Source organism: Tenebrio molitor, chromosome 5 (genome assembly GCF_963966145.1).
Source record: "Tenebrio molitor chromosome 5, icTenMoli1.1, whole genome shotgun sequence".
Lineage (NCBI taxonomy): Eukaryota > Metazoa > Arthropoda > Insecta > Coleoptera > Tenebrionidae > Tenebrio > Tenebrio molitor.
The window spans coordinates 20017785-20029987 of record NC_091050.1 but is presented as its reverse complement, the minus strand read 5'-3'; the positions used below and the strand labels follow the sequence as shown (position 1 = coordinate 20029987).

The following is a 12203-nucleotide window of genomic DNA, read 5'->3' as shown; positions in this document are numbered from 1 at the left end:
ACAATCATAAATAGACATTAATACACGATTTATGATAGAAAGAAGAAAAACAATTGACCATTTCTATCTCAACGATTAATGACACATTACTTCGAAAAAGGTATTTCAATTTACTTCTTTTTTTGTAATAATTTTCAGATTGTAGTGCAGGTATAATAAAAAATAACGTATGATACACGTTCATAAGGAACTTTTTTGTTCGACACTGTCAGAATTTGAAAATTTTCTCCTATGTGAACGGATTTTGATAAATGTCACCACTTGTCAAAACAAAACGTCAAGCTAATTTTAAAGATTTGAAGCGGTTTGCAGCCTTTAAGGGGCTCGTCGAACAAAAAACGTTGTATTCAACTCGTTCGTGTGTCAATTGGGCTTTTTTGGCACTCGTGGGCCTTTAAAACATTCGTTTCACTCGCGTTTTAAACTGGCCCACTCGTGCCAAAAAAACCCAATTTACACAAGAACTCGTCAAGTAAACTACTATTAAAGCACTTGCGACGTTAAAAGCACTCCGCTACGCGCCGTGCTCTTAAACTCGTCGCGCGTGCTTTAAAGGCGTCCTTATAAGCTTGTATCATAATAAAAAAAATCATACATTATATACACAGTAACCCTAACAACATCAAAATAGCTAACTTTCTACACAACACTAAAATTTGCACTTTTAGTTGATTTCCTACTAAATATTTGTTTGAATCTTTTAGAAATTATAAAATATGTAGAATAAAACGTTGTATGTACCACGGGGATAATTGTCGATTATGGCCCTCGGGAATTTAAAAGCCCTCGTTCCTCGGGCTTTAAACATTCACTCGTGCCATAATCTCCTGATTATGCCCTTAATACATAAATGACTATTAGGCATTCACGATCTTTTTGAGACCGAGTTGCCTATGACCATCTAGTGTTTTTGTTGGCAGTACCTTGGTGGCTAAATTCCCTAAAGGAAATTGACACTTTTTGTATTTAGGTTAGGTTGTTTTCAGTTTAAGGTTATACAGTGTGGAATAAAATGATTTACATCTTAGTTACCTATGCATTACCATTGTAAAAATACGAAATGCCGCTCTACAAAAAAAAGAAAGCCTAATCTCAAAATATATATCCAAATTCCAAATGTGATTTATTGCGAAGGGATGATATGAATGCAAAGTTGAGATTGAAATTAAAAAGGAGCTAAAAAAAAAGCAAGTCACAGCTAGTGTTGAAAGTGGCGACCAACGTTTGTTAATTCAATTTAGTAAATTGTAACAATTGTCAATTTGATTGATGACATTTATTGACAGAAATAATAGTTCGGCACTTCGAAAAAAAAAGTAGAGCGGTACAGGAAAATTTACATGTGCAAAAATTCCAAAGGTAACTAGATGTAAATCATTTTATTCCACACTGTATTTTCTGAATAGGTGCATTGTTGCCGGATCTTTTAAATCTGGTCTGTCTTTTTTAAATTTGAAGTAGCATCGTTTAATAGAAATTTTTTGTCGTAACAAAATTATTTTGGCAATTTTGACTTCCACACTTAATAAATCATTTACTTTCTTACGAACATTCAAATAATAAATCAGGCAATGCGGAGCCAAGAAAATGTCGAACAGACACTGACAGGGAAAAAAAGTTGCATCCGTTGCATCACTGAATCAGTTCGGCGGAGACGAGTTCCTCCCGGTACCCAAAATATCCTAATCTTGGATGCAGGTAGCGAAGGGTTGGGGATTAGACTGCATTGCAGAGGTGGTAATTATTATCTGCACATTTAAAAAATAATTTTTATTCTAGTCATCTTTCCATTTTTACTTATTTAGATGTACTTATTTGTTTTCAAACATATACGTATAGCAAAATTCAATTTGCAAACAGAGGAATGAAAAAGTTGAGAAACGAGGTAAGAAACAAAAAGGAGATATTACAAAAATTAATAGAAAATTATGAAAATGGAATACTCCCTAGAATAAATTTTGTACAAATAATTTCTTATCATAATAAACCTATGTTGTAATAATATTACGAGCGCGAAAAAAGGCCCAATTTACACACGAACGAGTTGAATACGTTTTTTTGTTCGACGAGCCCCTCAAAGGCTCCAAATCGTTTAAAATCTTTAAAATTAGCTTGACGTTTCGTTTTGACAAGTTGTGACATTTATCAAAATCTGTTCACACAGGAGAAAATTCTCAAATTCTGACAGTGTCGAACAAAAAACATTTTATTATAATATTCCTTGATCTTGCACTCAAAAATGTAAAAATATACCTGCCGCCTTCCTTAATCCTTCGACAATAAGCGGGAGCAACTCGTCTACAGATAACAGCTAAGTAGCGACCACCTGTGGTGTAAACTGACCGCTGGGAGGAACTCGTCTACGTCCAATCAGTTAGTTCAGCATGAAAAGAAAAAATCATAGCCAATTCGGTCAAATTTTAAAAGGATACGTAGAAGAAACCTTTTACAATTCAATTTCAGATTAGAAACAAAACGCTTCATGGTAGAAAATAGCAAAAATCGTTTGCACTTTTAGTTAGGAAATTAATAACACAAACTGTTAGAAAAGAGGTTGACAGAAAACACAAACGAGTAAAGGTTACATCATTTAGTTTCGTAGAAACAAAATGTGTAAATGAAGATTTCAAACACATTAGAAAGGTTCTGGAAAATTCAAATAAAAGAATAAAAATACGAAAAATAGTATATTATATCATTAGTTACAACTTACAGTTACAATCTTCAAATTTTAAGGCACTAGTAATTTCTACTTACCTTGTTATTGGTACTTGAAGTTTCGCTAATATGAGTAGGTAAAGTCTACAATGCTATCTATCCATTCTATCCGATGTACCTACTTTCTGCAAATTTCCACGTAAAACTTTCCCTTTAAATTAATACTTTGTGTTGTTTAATTTAAAATAAATTAGAAAAACGTCAAAATGACATTTATTGATGACTTTATTTACTTTTTGTTTTAGAATCATCTTGCAACATAGGATTTGAAATTTAGTTCAAAAAGGTTTACAACCAACATGAAATGAAATATAACTACTACTTTCCTCAGTACTGCCAATTTATAGTTATTTGATTTGTATCACTAGGCCAGAAACTGCACGTTTGCGAGCATGAGTACGGTTTGCAATACGAGTCGATAGACGAGTATTGTAAGTACGAATGCTCGCAAAACAGTTTCTGGACGTGTGATACACAACATTTTTCATGCCGACTTCTGCGGATTTTTGTTAAATGGAAGTTAAGGCACTTGTTTTAATAATTTGTATTAGGGACTTTTTTTGTGTTGGCAACACTTACATTTAAATTTTAAAATCAACATCGCTCTTGTTTTCTGACATTTATTGAATTTAATTAATTTGTTTTGTTTTTGACATTTTCCTGAAACATTTGTTGTAATAAATACACCAGCCCATATTCAAGAAGTGGCTCGAAACGTAATTTTAATTAATTAATTTTAGTTAAATATTGCTTCTTTGTAGTTTGTACGTTGTTATAAATAGAAAAACATTTTTAACGAGCCATCCACAGAACAAACATTGACGTTTGATGATTCTGATAACAAATGCCAACCGAAACCGATGACAACTCGAAATCCCTACTTTTAGCCGGACTAGGCCGGCAATGCATGTGTTTCTGGACGATTTTGAGATCTGTAATTTACCAAATTCCGGCCGGAGGCACGAAAACAAAATTAAAGCATGGTAATCTATTGTTTTTTAAAGATGGAATAGATTATACTTCTATTCCGGTCAGAAAAAAATGTCAGTTTAACGTCTCTATGGAGATACGCAAAGACGCGATTTTCGACCGCTTGAAGATAAAATGAGTTTTATTGCATTTAAAAAAAAAAGAAGTTATGTTGCCGCATCCTAGTTGTTCTATACATCTAATGAGCTGTATTATCAATTAAAATTAAGGCACCCTCTGTATAAATGACGTTTGTTTATTATAGGTTTTTAAGCGGTAATGTTGTAATGGCCTTGAACCAGGGTCTCAAAGCATAACTTTTTTTAGTAACTTGTAAATTATGTACTTTTGACACCAAAACCTACACTAAGTCATCCAAAATGAAACTGAAAAATATTTTCATACATTATAATCTACTAAACATGGAATCCTGGTGGAAAAAAGTTGGAAACAATTAGACCATGAAATATGTACCTATTGAAGAACATTTTTTATTTAATCACTGAACTAATCCACTAAGATTTACCAACTTTTAACATGTTTACCCTTTAGTACATTGCATCAAAGGTGGAATTACGCATTCACATTTCAAAAGATCCTCATGGCGTCACAAATAAAAAATTTTCGAAACCAACGACCTCAATGTGTAATCAAGAGGACAAGGAAAATTAGAGGTATGAAAATTTTGACGCGGCAAGTTCGCTAATGTTATTTCATTGCAGGGGTAAGGAAAGCCGACTACAAGAGCTGTATAACTTTATAGAAAGTGCCCAAACATCTTCTCTTCAACTACTGTCTACATACAAATTATTATAATAATTGATTAATTTTGAATAAATTTACTTACCGTTCTAGAACACCAAAAACTACTTACCGTCGAGTTTATCGTTAGCAACGAGTAAACACAGCTTACCGTCTTGGAAACAGACGTGGTAAACAACGTGGTATCGACGCACTACAACACGCACGTGTCGACACTAGGGGGAGCCAAACCGAAGGGATAAAAGACGTCGCATCCCTTAGACTCGCTCTCTCGCCGATCAACTTCAACCACGCCGTTCACCATTTTGTTATTCACCCATTCATTGTTATCTTTTGTTATCGTTACTTGTTATTGTTGCTACATTAAACTCAAATCACGCATCAAGCCGCCTCATTCATTCCGGACCAAAAGTACGCCACAATTGGTGACCCCGGACGATCCGGAAGACCACGAGGCAACAACTTCCACCCCCGACGTTCCGCAAGATCACGAGGCAGCAACTTTACAAACTTCTGACCCCCGACGATCCGGAGCAAACAATCAGCACCACGTGCACCCCACAAGTTGGTGAGTACAACATCAGACAATGGCACCGGTCGGCGAAGAGCAAACCAACACGTGCGACCGCTGGAGACGGCTTCCACTCGACCACGAGCCCTCATCGTGGCAGTGAACCCCACGTTTCGGTGAGTCGGAAGTGGAGTACCCGGGTCACCGAATCTCAACAAGCAGGATGCAAGCCTCCGCCAGACAAATCGCTACGACCACCACAGCGACGGGAACGACATCGTCGACCTCACCGACCATCGTACCTACCGCTCATCACAAACGGCAGAGCACGCGCTCGCCACCACAATCAGCACGAGCCACGCGCTCGCCATCACAAACGGCTCGAGCAACGCGCTCGCCAGCACATTCAGCACGAGCAACGCGCTCGCCAACACATGCAGCACGAGCAACGCGCTCGCCATCACAAACGGCACGAGCAACACGCTCGCCAACACATTCGGCACGAGCCACGTGCTAGCCAAACCAAGCAACCATCGCCTCGGCACATCAACTGCAACCCACATGGACGCCGACATCAAGCCGTGTCTACGACCGCGAGCACCACGCTGTGTACACCGCGACCAGACACCTTCATCTTCCCCGCACGCTGGAATCCAGTCCATCGCAGACGCCAGGTACAAACGCACCAAACTCTGAGAACGCTCCCGCTGACGCCGTGTCATACTCCGGAAGCATCTCCTTGGCCATCGACTTTCGCGCCCGCAACATCGAGCAAGAAGCCGACGACCGAGTCATCGCCAACGACAACACAACCTCATCCACGCATTCGCGCCATTACTAAGTTTGTTTCAGATCGCTTCGTATGGCCGAATCACAGCAACATCGACGCAACCTCCGTCGCATCAACCTTGGCAGCTCGCTGCATCTCCAGGTTCGGCACGTCCCTCCGTCTCGCAACAAGCAGGGCCTGAACCACTTCGCACACGCGGGTTCGGCACGTCCCTCCGCTTCGTCAACGACCAGGGCCTGAACCACTTCGCACACGCCTGCCAACGAAATCCTCAATCTACTTTCGTGACTGCGTCCCCTCACGATGCAGCCATCGCAACGCTCAACTTCAAATTTTCGAGAGAACGCAGCCACTGAGGGGGGAGTACTGTGGCGACCTCTATCGACGCACCACAACACGCACGTGTCGACACTAGGGGGAGCCAACCCGAAGGGATAAAAGACGTCGCATCCCTTAGACTCGCTCTCTCGCCGATCAACTTCAACCACGCCGTTCACCATTTTGTTATTCACCCATTCATTGTTATCTTTTGTTATCGTTACTTGTTATTGTTGTTACATTAAACCAAAATCACGCATCAAGCCGCCTCATTCATTCCGGACCAACAAGGTACTCCACACATGTTTTCATACTTTACAATCCACTGGCAGTGGAATCCTGATGGAAAAAAGTTGAAAAAAATTAGACCACGAAATATGCATTGAAGAACATTTTTTATTTAACCACTGAACTAACTAACCCACTAAGATCTACTAACTTTTAACATGTTTACCCTTTAGTACACTTCATCAAAGGTGGAATTACGCATTCACATTTCACATTTTTCAACTTTCCTGCCATACCTAATTGTCTGTAAAATCAAACTTTTCAAACTCTTCACCCACTTTAAATGTCTTCTCGCCAAATTTGCAAGTCTCTTCTGAAAGACAATTTTTTAAATTAACCTGTTGAACTAGTTCTGCCACTACGTTTACCTGATTTAGCTTTACCTTTACTGCTTTCACTCCCATCGGCTAAAATAACAAATTAACAGAATTCACGAACTGGGCCACATTCAAAATTCTTACAACAAATCCAACTGTCGGGACAACAAAGAACGCTACTGCCTGAGTCTACAGCATAGAACGGGGCAAATTCAAATTTACCCTTTAAACCTTTCTGGCAAACACAGTCCAAGCAAGAATTTTCTATGGAGAATCTTTGACCTTCTTGGTACTCTTTATCGTAAACCATACATTTTTCGATCCCATCGAAAGGATCTAAAATATGTATTATTTTTTATGTTGAAATTGGCAGTTTTCTCAATCACTACAGCATATTTGTCCAACGGAACAACACTCTCCTGGACTGTACTTTCTGTAACAACGGTATTTTACCGGAACTCCCAACCATTCCGGACAGTCCAAAATTGCACAAACAAATCCAGTCTTACTAAAATTTGTGGTTGCTATTGCCGTTAATTATCTATGGTGCTTTCATGTGACTCTGACGATGACGTCTCGAGTTAAAAAACTGTAATGTTTACTAAATCAACGTAGCGGCGTTAACTTGAATCTTGCTAGCGCCGTTCGTTGTGGATAATGTATTGAATCTGAAACCAGGAAGTTTTGCATTATCCAACTCTCCATTCCACAATAATGCATTTTAAATGAAAATGACACTTGTGCTAAGACATTTTTCAAATCAACTTACAATTTTCGTTTTGAAAATTTATTTTTTATTGTTTTATAGCTTGAGCTGTCAGAGTCAAATGAAAATACTCTATCTAGGACATACTTTCCCTCTACTCTACAATGACATCCAGCATTACAAGAAGGACTCGCCAAGGTGCTGTCGACGGCTTCACTATCTTGGTAGGTTTTACCTCGAAAATAACAGTTTGTACTGGACGGTTCTGATCCGTCACAGGAATATTTGCTTGGACAGTCTTTACCATCTTCGTAATGAGGTGTGCATCCAAAATCTTCGTATATTAAAATCCCATTCTTGTCGCATCCTCCTAAAATATTGTTCCTACTTAGATATGTAATTATCGATGATTAAATGTTTTCACCTAAAATTGATGCAATTACTGTTGTAAATATAAGACACTCCAATAGTAACATCTTGACCCGTTAACTATTGAATACGCAACAAATAATGATTCGAGAATACCAGTTTGTTATATTAATACCGGTTCTGTCAATAACAGTGAAAGATAAAGAAAAGTTCTTTCTAAAAGGTCGATCATTCGTTCCACTCACCCGCTTTAAATGACTTAGCTTTGTCATTACACCATTCAGTGGAATAATAACTTGCTTATCCCACTGAGTGGGGTAATGAAGCTCACTGCCCACTGAGTGGAGTAATGAAATGCGTCCGGTAATGAAGTTCCTTATTCCACTCAAATGAGTGGGATAAGTGTCATTTTTCCCACGGGATTAGATAAATTAAAAAAACTCAGTTAAACTTTGATTTATTTGAAAATAGTTAATAAAATTTTGATGGGCGTTTAATTTTGCCGCTTAGTATTGTTTTAACAACAGCCAATTAGAAATTTAAATATTTTGTGGATAATTTATGAAGTGTATAAAATTTTCATTTCTCAAGTAGGTTGTTCCAGGAAGCGTTTTTCAACTTTCTTCAGTATGTACTATGTAGTGATGATCAAGAACGTTAAATCTTGATCCAGAAAGGACAAATAATAACATTTTCTAAATATTGCAAATACCATACACGTGAAAACAAAATCGTATGAATTAAATTTCTACTGTTAAATTTTATCTCCTAGATTTATCGACCGTGACAATTCAAACAAAATTGGCTCCAGCTTTAAGGAAAATGTTTTACTGCTTGTAAGACTTGGTTTTTGCCCAAGAGCGTTATCCCTCAATATTTGATAATTAACCGACCAGACTCATCGGTACACATTAAATTAGACAAAACTTACACTAAGCCATCCAAGCAAGGACAATGTACTGATTGAAGATATTGTCTGAGATCGCTACATTGTCCTTAACGTTGGTGATGCTTATGAGATTTTTTGCGCGATTGAATATTTATTAGTTTTTCTTCAAACGTCCGTAAATTATGACATTATACTGCTGCATTGATAATTCTAAAGAGCCACTTTATTGTCATGGCATCTAACGAGCTGACCAGCGTCCGTGAAGTTATTATTTCCGCTGAGGAGCGTCCGTGAACTTATTATCTCCGCTGATGAGCGGCTGTGAAGTAAACTACCTAAATCATTTGAAATTCCTACCTCAAATTGTAACAAATTCCTGTCTGAATGTGAGATATTGAAAGCTGAAGTGAATAAATAAAGTTTAATCAAGAACCTTGTACATTATTCCAAAACGTACTTACAAAATCTATTTAAATTAAAACGGGTTGACAGACGGATAATTATTTCGCATTTTGTTCACAGCGTTGTTTATACTAGTCATAGTCATAGTAACGCTTTGCAAAACGAGCTATATTAATTTATCGGTCTACCCAATCTCCTACCTGGTTTCTTAACATTTCTTAAATAATTTGTTATGAAGGTTTGAAGAAAAAATAGTGTAAGTATGTTATTCGGGGCAAAAATGGTTTTATGTGCTTTGGCTACCAGCCGCAGCACATAAAATTTCATTTTTGCTCCTCATAACATAATATACTATTATTACAAAACATTCATATCTAGAATAGGCGCAATGCGATACGTGTTACCCTTCACATCGTGTTACCATAATGTCGATTTTTGTATCGCGTTTCTAAGGCAATCGGCAAACAGCTACCGCCATTGCAGCTTTTGTGTACAAATATCGCCAGCCGTGTTGAAAAAGAAACAGTAAAATGAGTGATCTTAGTGATTCCGTAAACGAAGGAGTTGTTGTAGAAGAAACTTGAAATATGGGGTGCGTTCAGACCTGATTTCCGAAAAATCCAGAGGACGCTAAAACTAGGAGTCACTCGTTTCCTCGAAGTTCAGCTACATTGTTAGCTAATAAAGGTAAGGTCCTTCTTGGACTGAAAAGACACGGACGCTGGAAGTACAGCTGAAGGCTACATTGAAGATTGTGTCGAAAACAAGATTCAGTTTATAAGAAAAAATCCTTATGGCGTCACAAATAAAGAATTTTCGAAACCAACGACCTCAATATGTAATCAAGAAGACAAGGAAAATTCGGGGTATGAAAATTTTGACAATGCTAATTTCGCGGCAAGTCCGCAAATGTTATTTCGTTGCAGGGGTAAGGAAAGCCGACTACAAGAGCTGTATCACTTTATAGAAAGTGCCCCAACATCTTGTCTTCATCTTCTTTCTACATTAAATTTTTTTTTATGTATTAATAACAAAAAAAAAATTATAATATTAAATTTTTATAATAATTGATTCATTTTGAATAAATTTACTTACCGTTCTAGAACACCAAAAACTACTTACCGTCGAGTTTATCGTTAGCAACGAGTAAACACTTGCATACCGTCTTGGAAACAGACGTGGTAAACAAGCAAATAAAGCATGTTTTCATACTTTACAATCCACTGGCAGTGGAATCCTGATGGAAAAAAGTTGAAAAAAATTAGACCACGAAATATGTATTGAAGAACATTTTTTATTTAACCACTGAACTAACTAACCCACTAAGATCTACTAATTTTTAACATGTTTACCCTTTAGTACACTTCATCAAAGGTGGAATTACGCATTCACATTTCACCTTCTCAAATTTCCTGCCATAGTTGTCTGTAAAATCAGACTTTTCAAACTCTTCACCCACTTTAAATGTCTTCTCGCCAAATTTGCAAGTCTCTTCTAAAAGACAATTTTTTGAATTAACCTGCCGAACTAGTTCTGTCACTATGTTTACCTGATTTAGCTTTACCTTTGCCGCTTTCACTGCCATCAGCTGAAATAACAAATTCACTGAATTCACGATTTGGACCAATTTCAAAATGCTTACAACAAACCCAACTGCTGGGACAACAAAGAACGGTACTGCCTGAATCTACAGCATAGAACGGGGCACAATGTTTTTGAATTTTTTCTCCATGACGGAGTTGGTCCCCGCATTTTCTTCTCGCACAAAACGGTTCTTCAAATTTCCCCTTGAATCCTTTTTGACAAACACAATCCAAGCAAGAATTTTCAATGGAGAATTTTTCACCTTCTTGGTACTCTTTCCCATCCACAACACATTTTTCGATGTTATCGAAAGGATCTAAAATATGTTATTTGTTATGTTGAGATTGGCAGTTTTCTTAATCATTACAGCATATTTGTCCAACGGAACAACACTTTCCTAGACTGTATTTTCTGTAACAACGGTATTTTACTGGTACTCCCAACCATTCCGGACAGTCCAAAATTGCACAAGTAAATCCAGTCTTACTAAAATTTATTGTTGCTATTGCCCTTAATTATTTTTTTTATGGTAGTTTCATGTGACTCTGACGTGTCGAGTTACCAAATCACCGAAGCGGCGTTAAGCATTTTTATACCCCATTGTAATACAACTAAACTTGAATCTTGCTAGCGCCGTTCGTTCTGTATAACGTACTGAATGTGGAACCAGTAGTTTTTGCATTTTTTAACTCTCCATTACACAATAATGCATTTACAACTTACAATTTTCGCTTTGAAATTTATTTTTATAGTTTTACAGCTCGAGTTGTCAGAGTCAAATGAAAATACTGTAGCTAGGACATACTTCCCCTCCACTCTACAACGACATCCAGCATTACAGGAAGGACTCGCCAAAGTCCTGTCGACGGCTTCGCTATCTTGGTAGGCTTTACCTCGAAAGTAACAGTGTGTACTGGATTGTTCTAGTCCCTCACAGGAATATTTGCTTGGACAGTCTTTACCATCTTCGTAATGAGGCGTGCACCCAAAATCTTCATATATTAAAATTCCGTTTTTGTCGCATCCTTCTCCTAAAATATTATTCCTACTTAGGTACGTAATTATCAATGTTTAAATGTTTTCACCTAAAATTGATGCAATTACTATTGTAAATATAAGACACTCCAATAGTAACATTTTGACACGTAAACTATTGAATACGCAACAAATAATGATTCGAGAATACCAGTTTGTTATATTAATACCGGTTCTATCAATAACAGTGGAAGATAAAGAAAAGTTCTTTCTAAAAGGTCGATCATTCGTTGCACTCTGTAATTGAGTTGATAAAACCATAAACAAATACACTGCTCAAAAAAATTAAAGGAACACTTTTTTCGAAACCTGTAACTTTTTAAATAATAGTTCTAGGCAAATCAAATTTGGTAAACTTCAACGGCATATATTTAACTAAAGAAAATTACAAAAACAATTTTACAACTCTTAGTTACTTCTAAGAGGCGACGCTTCTAAGTTATACTTAAAAATGTAAATTAATAACGCAAAACAAAATGGAAACGACTATCATAGTATCGATGATAGTCGGGTTTTCTCCGGATTGGTGAGGTTTAATACTGTGT

At 37.2% G+C, this 12203-nt stretch overlaps 3 protein-coding genes across 3 annotated transcripts; 1 reads left to right on the top strand and 2 right to left on the bottom strand.

Moving 5' to 3' along the window:
* Window positions 1–1864: 1864 nt before the first annotated feature.
* On the top strand, window positions 1865–6398 carry LOC138130405 (uncharacterized). The gene is made up of 4 exons (XM_069046849.1): window positions 1865–1885; window positions 4836–5013; window positions 5142–5634; window positions 5813–6398. The coding sequence occupies exons 1-4, from the start codon at window positions 1865–1867 to the stop codon at window positions 5988–5990; spliced, it is 870 nt and encodes a 289-aa protein (XP_068902950.1). The 3' UTR covers window positions 5991–6398.
* A 46-nt stretch (window positions 6399–6444) lies between these two features.
* Window positions 6445–10212, bottom strand: LOC138130805 (uncharacterized). Its single transcript, XM_069047478.1, has 6 exons — window positions 7804–10212; window positions 7527–7749; window positions 7063–7181; window positions 6818–7009; window positions 6725–6763; window positions 6445–6669 (listed from the first exon to the last, which is right to left on the bottom strand). Exons 1-6 carry the CDS (start codon window positions 7853–7855, stop codon window positions 6593–6595), a joined length of 702 nt encoding a protein of 233 aa, XP_068903579.1. The 5' UTR covers window positions 7856–10212; the 3' UTR covers window positions 6445–6592.
* Window positions 10213–10313: 101 nt separating this feature from the next.
* Window positions 10314–11868, bottom strand: LOC138130802 (uncharacterized). The gene is made up of 6 exons (XM_069047476.1): window positions 11709–11868; window positions 11429–11654; window positions 10991–11109; window positions 10682–10939; window positions 10589–10627; window positions 10314–10533 (listed from the first exon to the last, which is right to left on the bottom strand). Exons 1-6 carry the CDS (start codon window positions 11758–11760, stop codon window positions 10388–10390), a joined length of 840 nt encoding a protein of 279 aa, XP_068903577.1. The 5' UTR covers window positions 11761–11868; the 3' UTR covers window positions 10314–10387.
* Window positions 11869–12203: the final 335 nt, after the last annotated feature.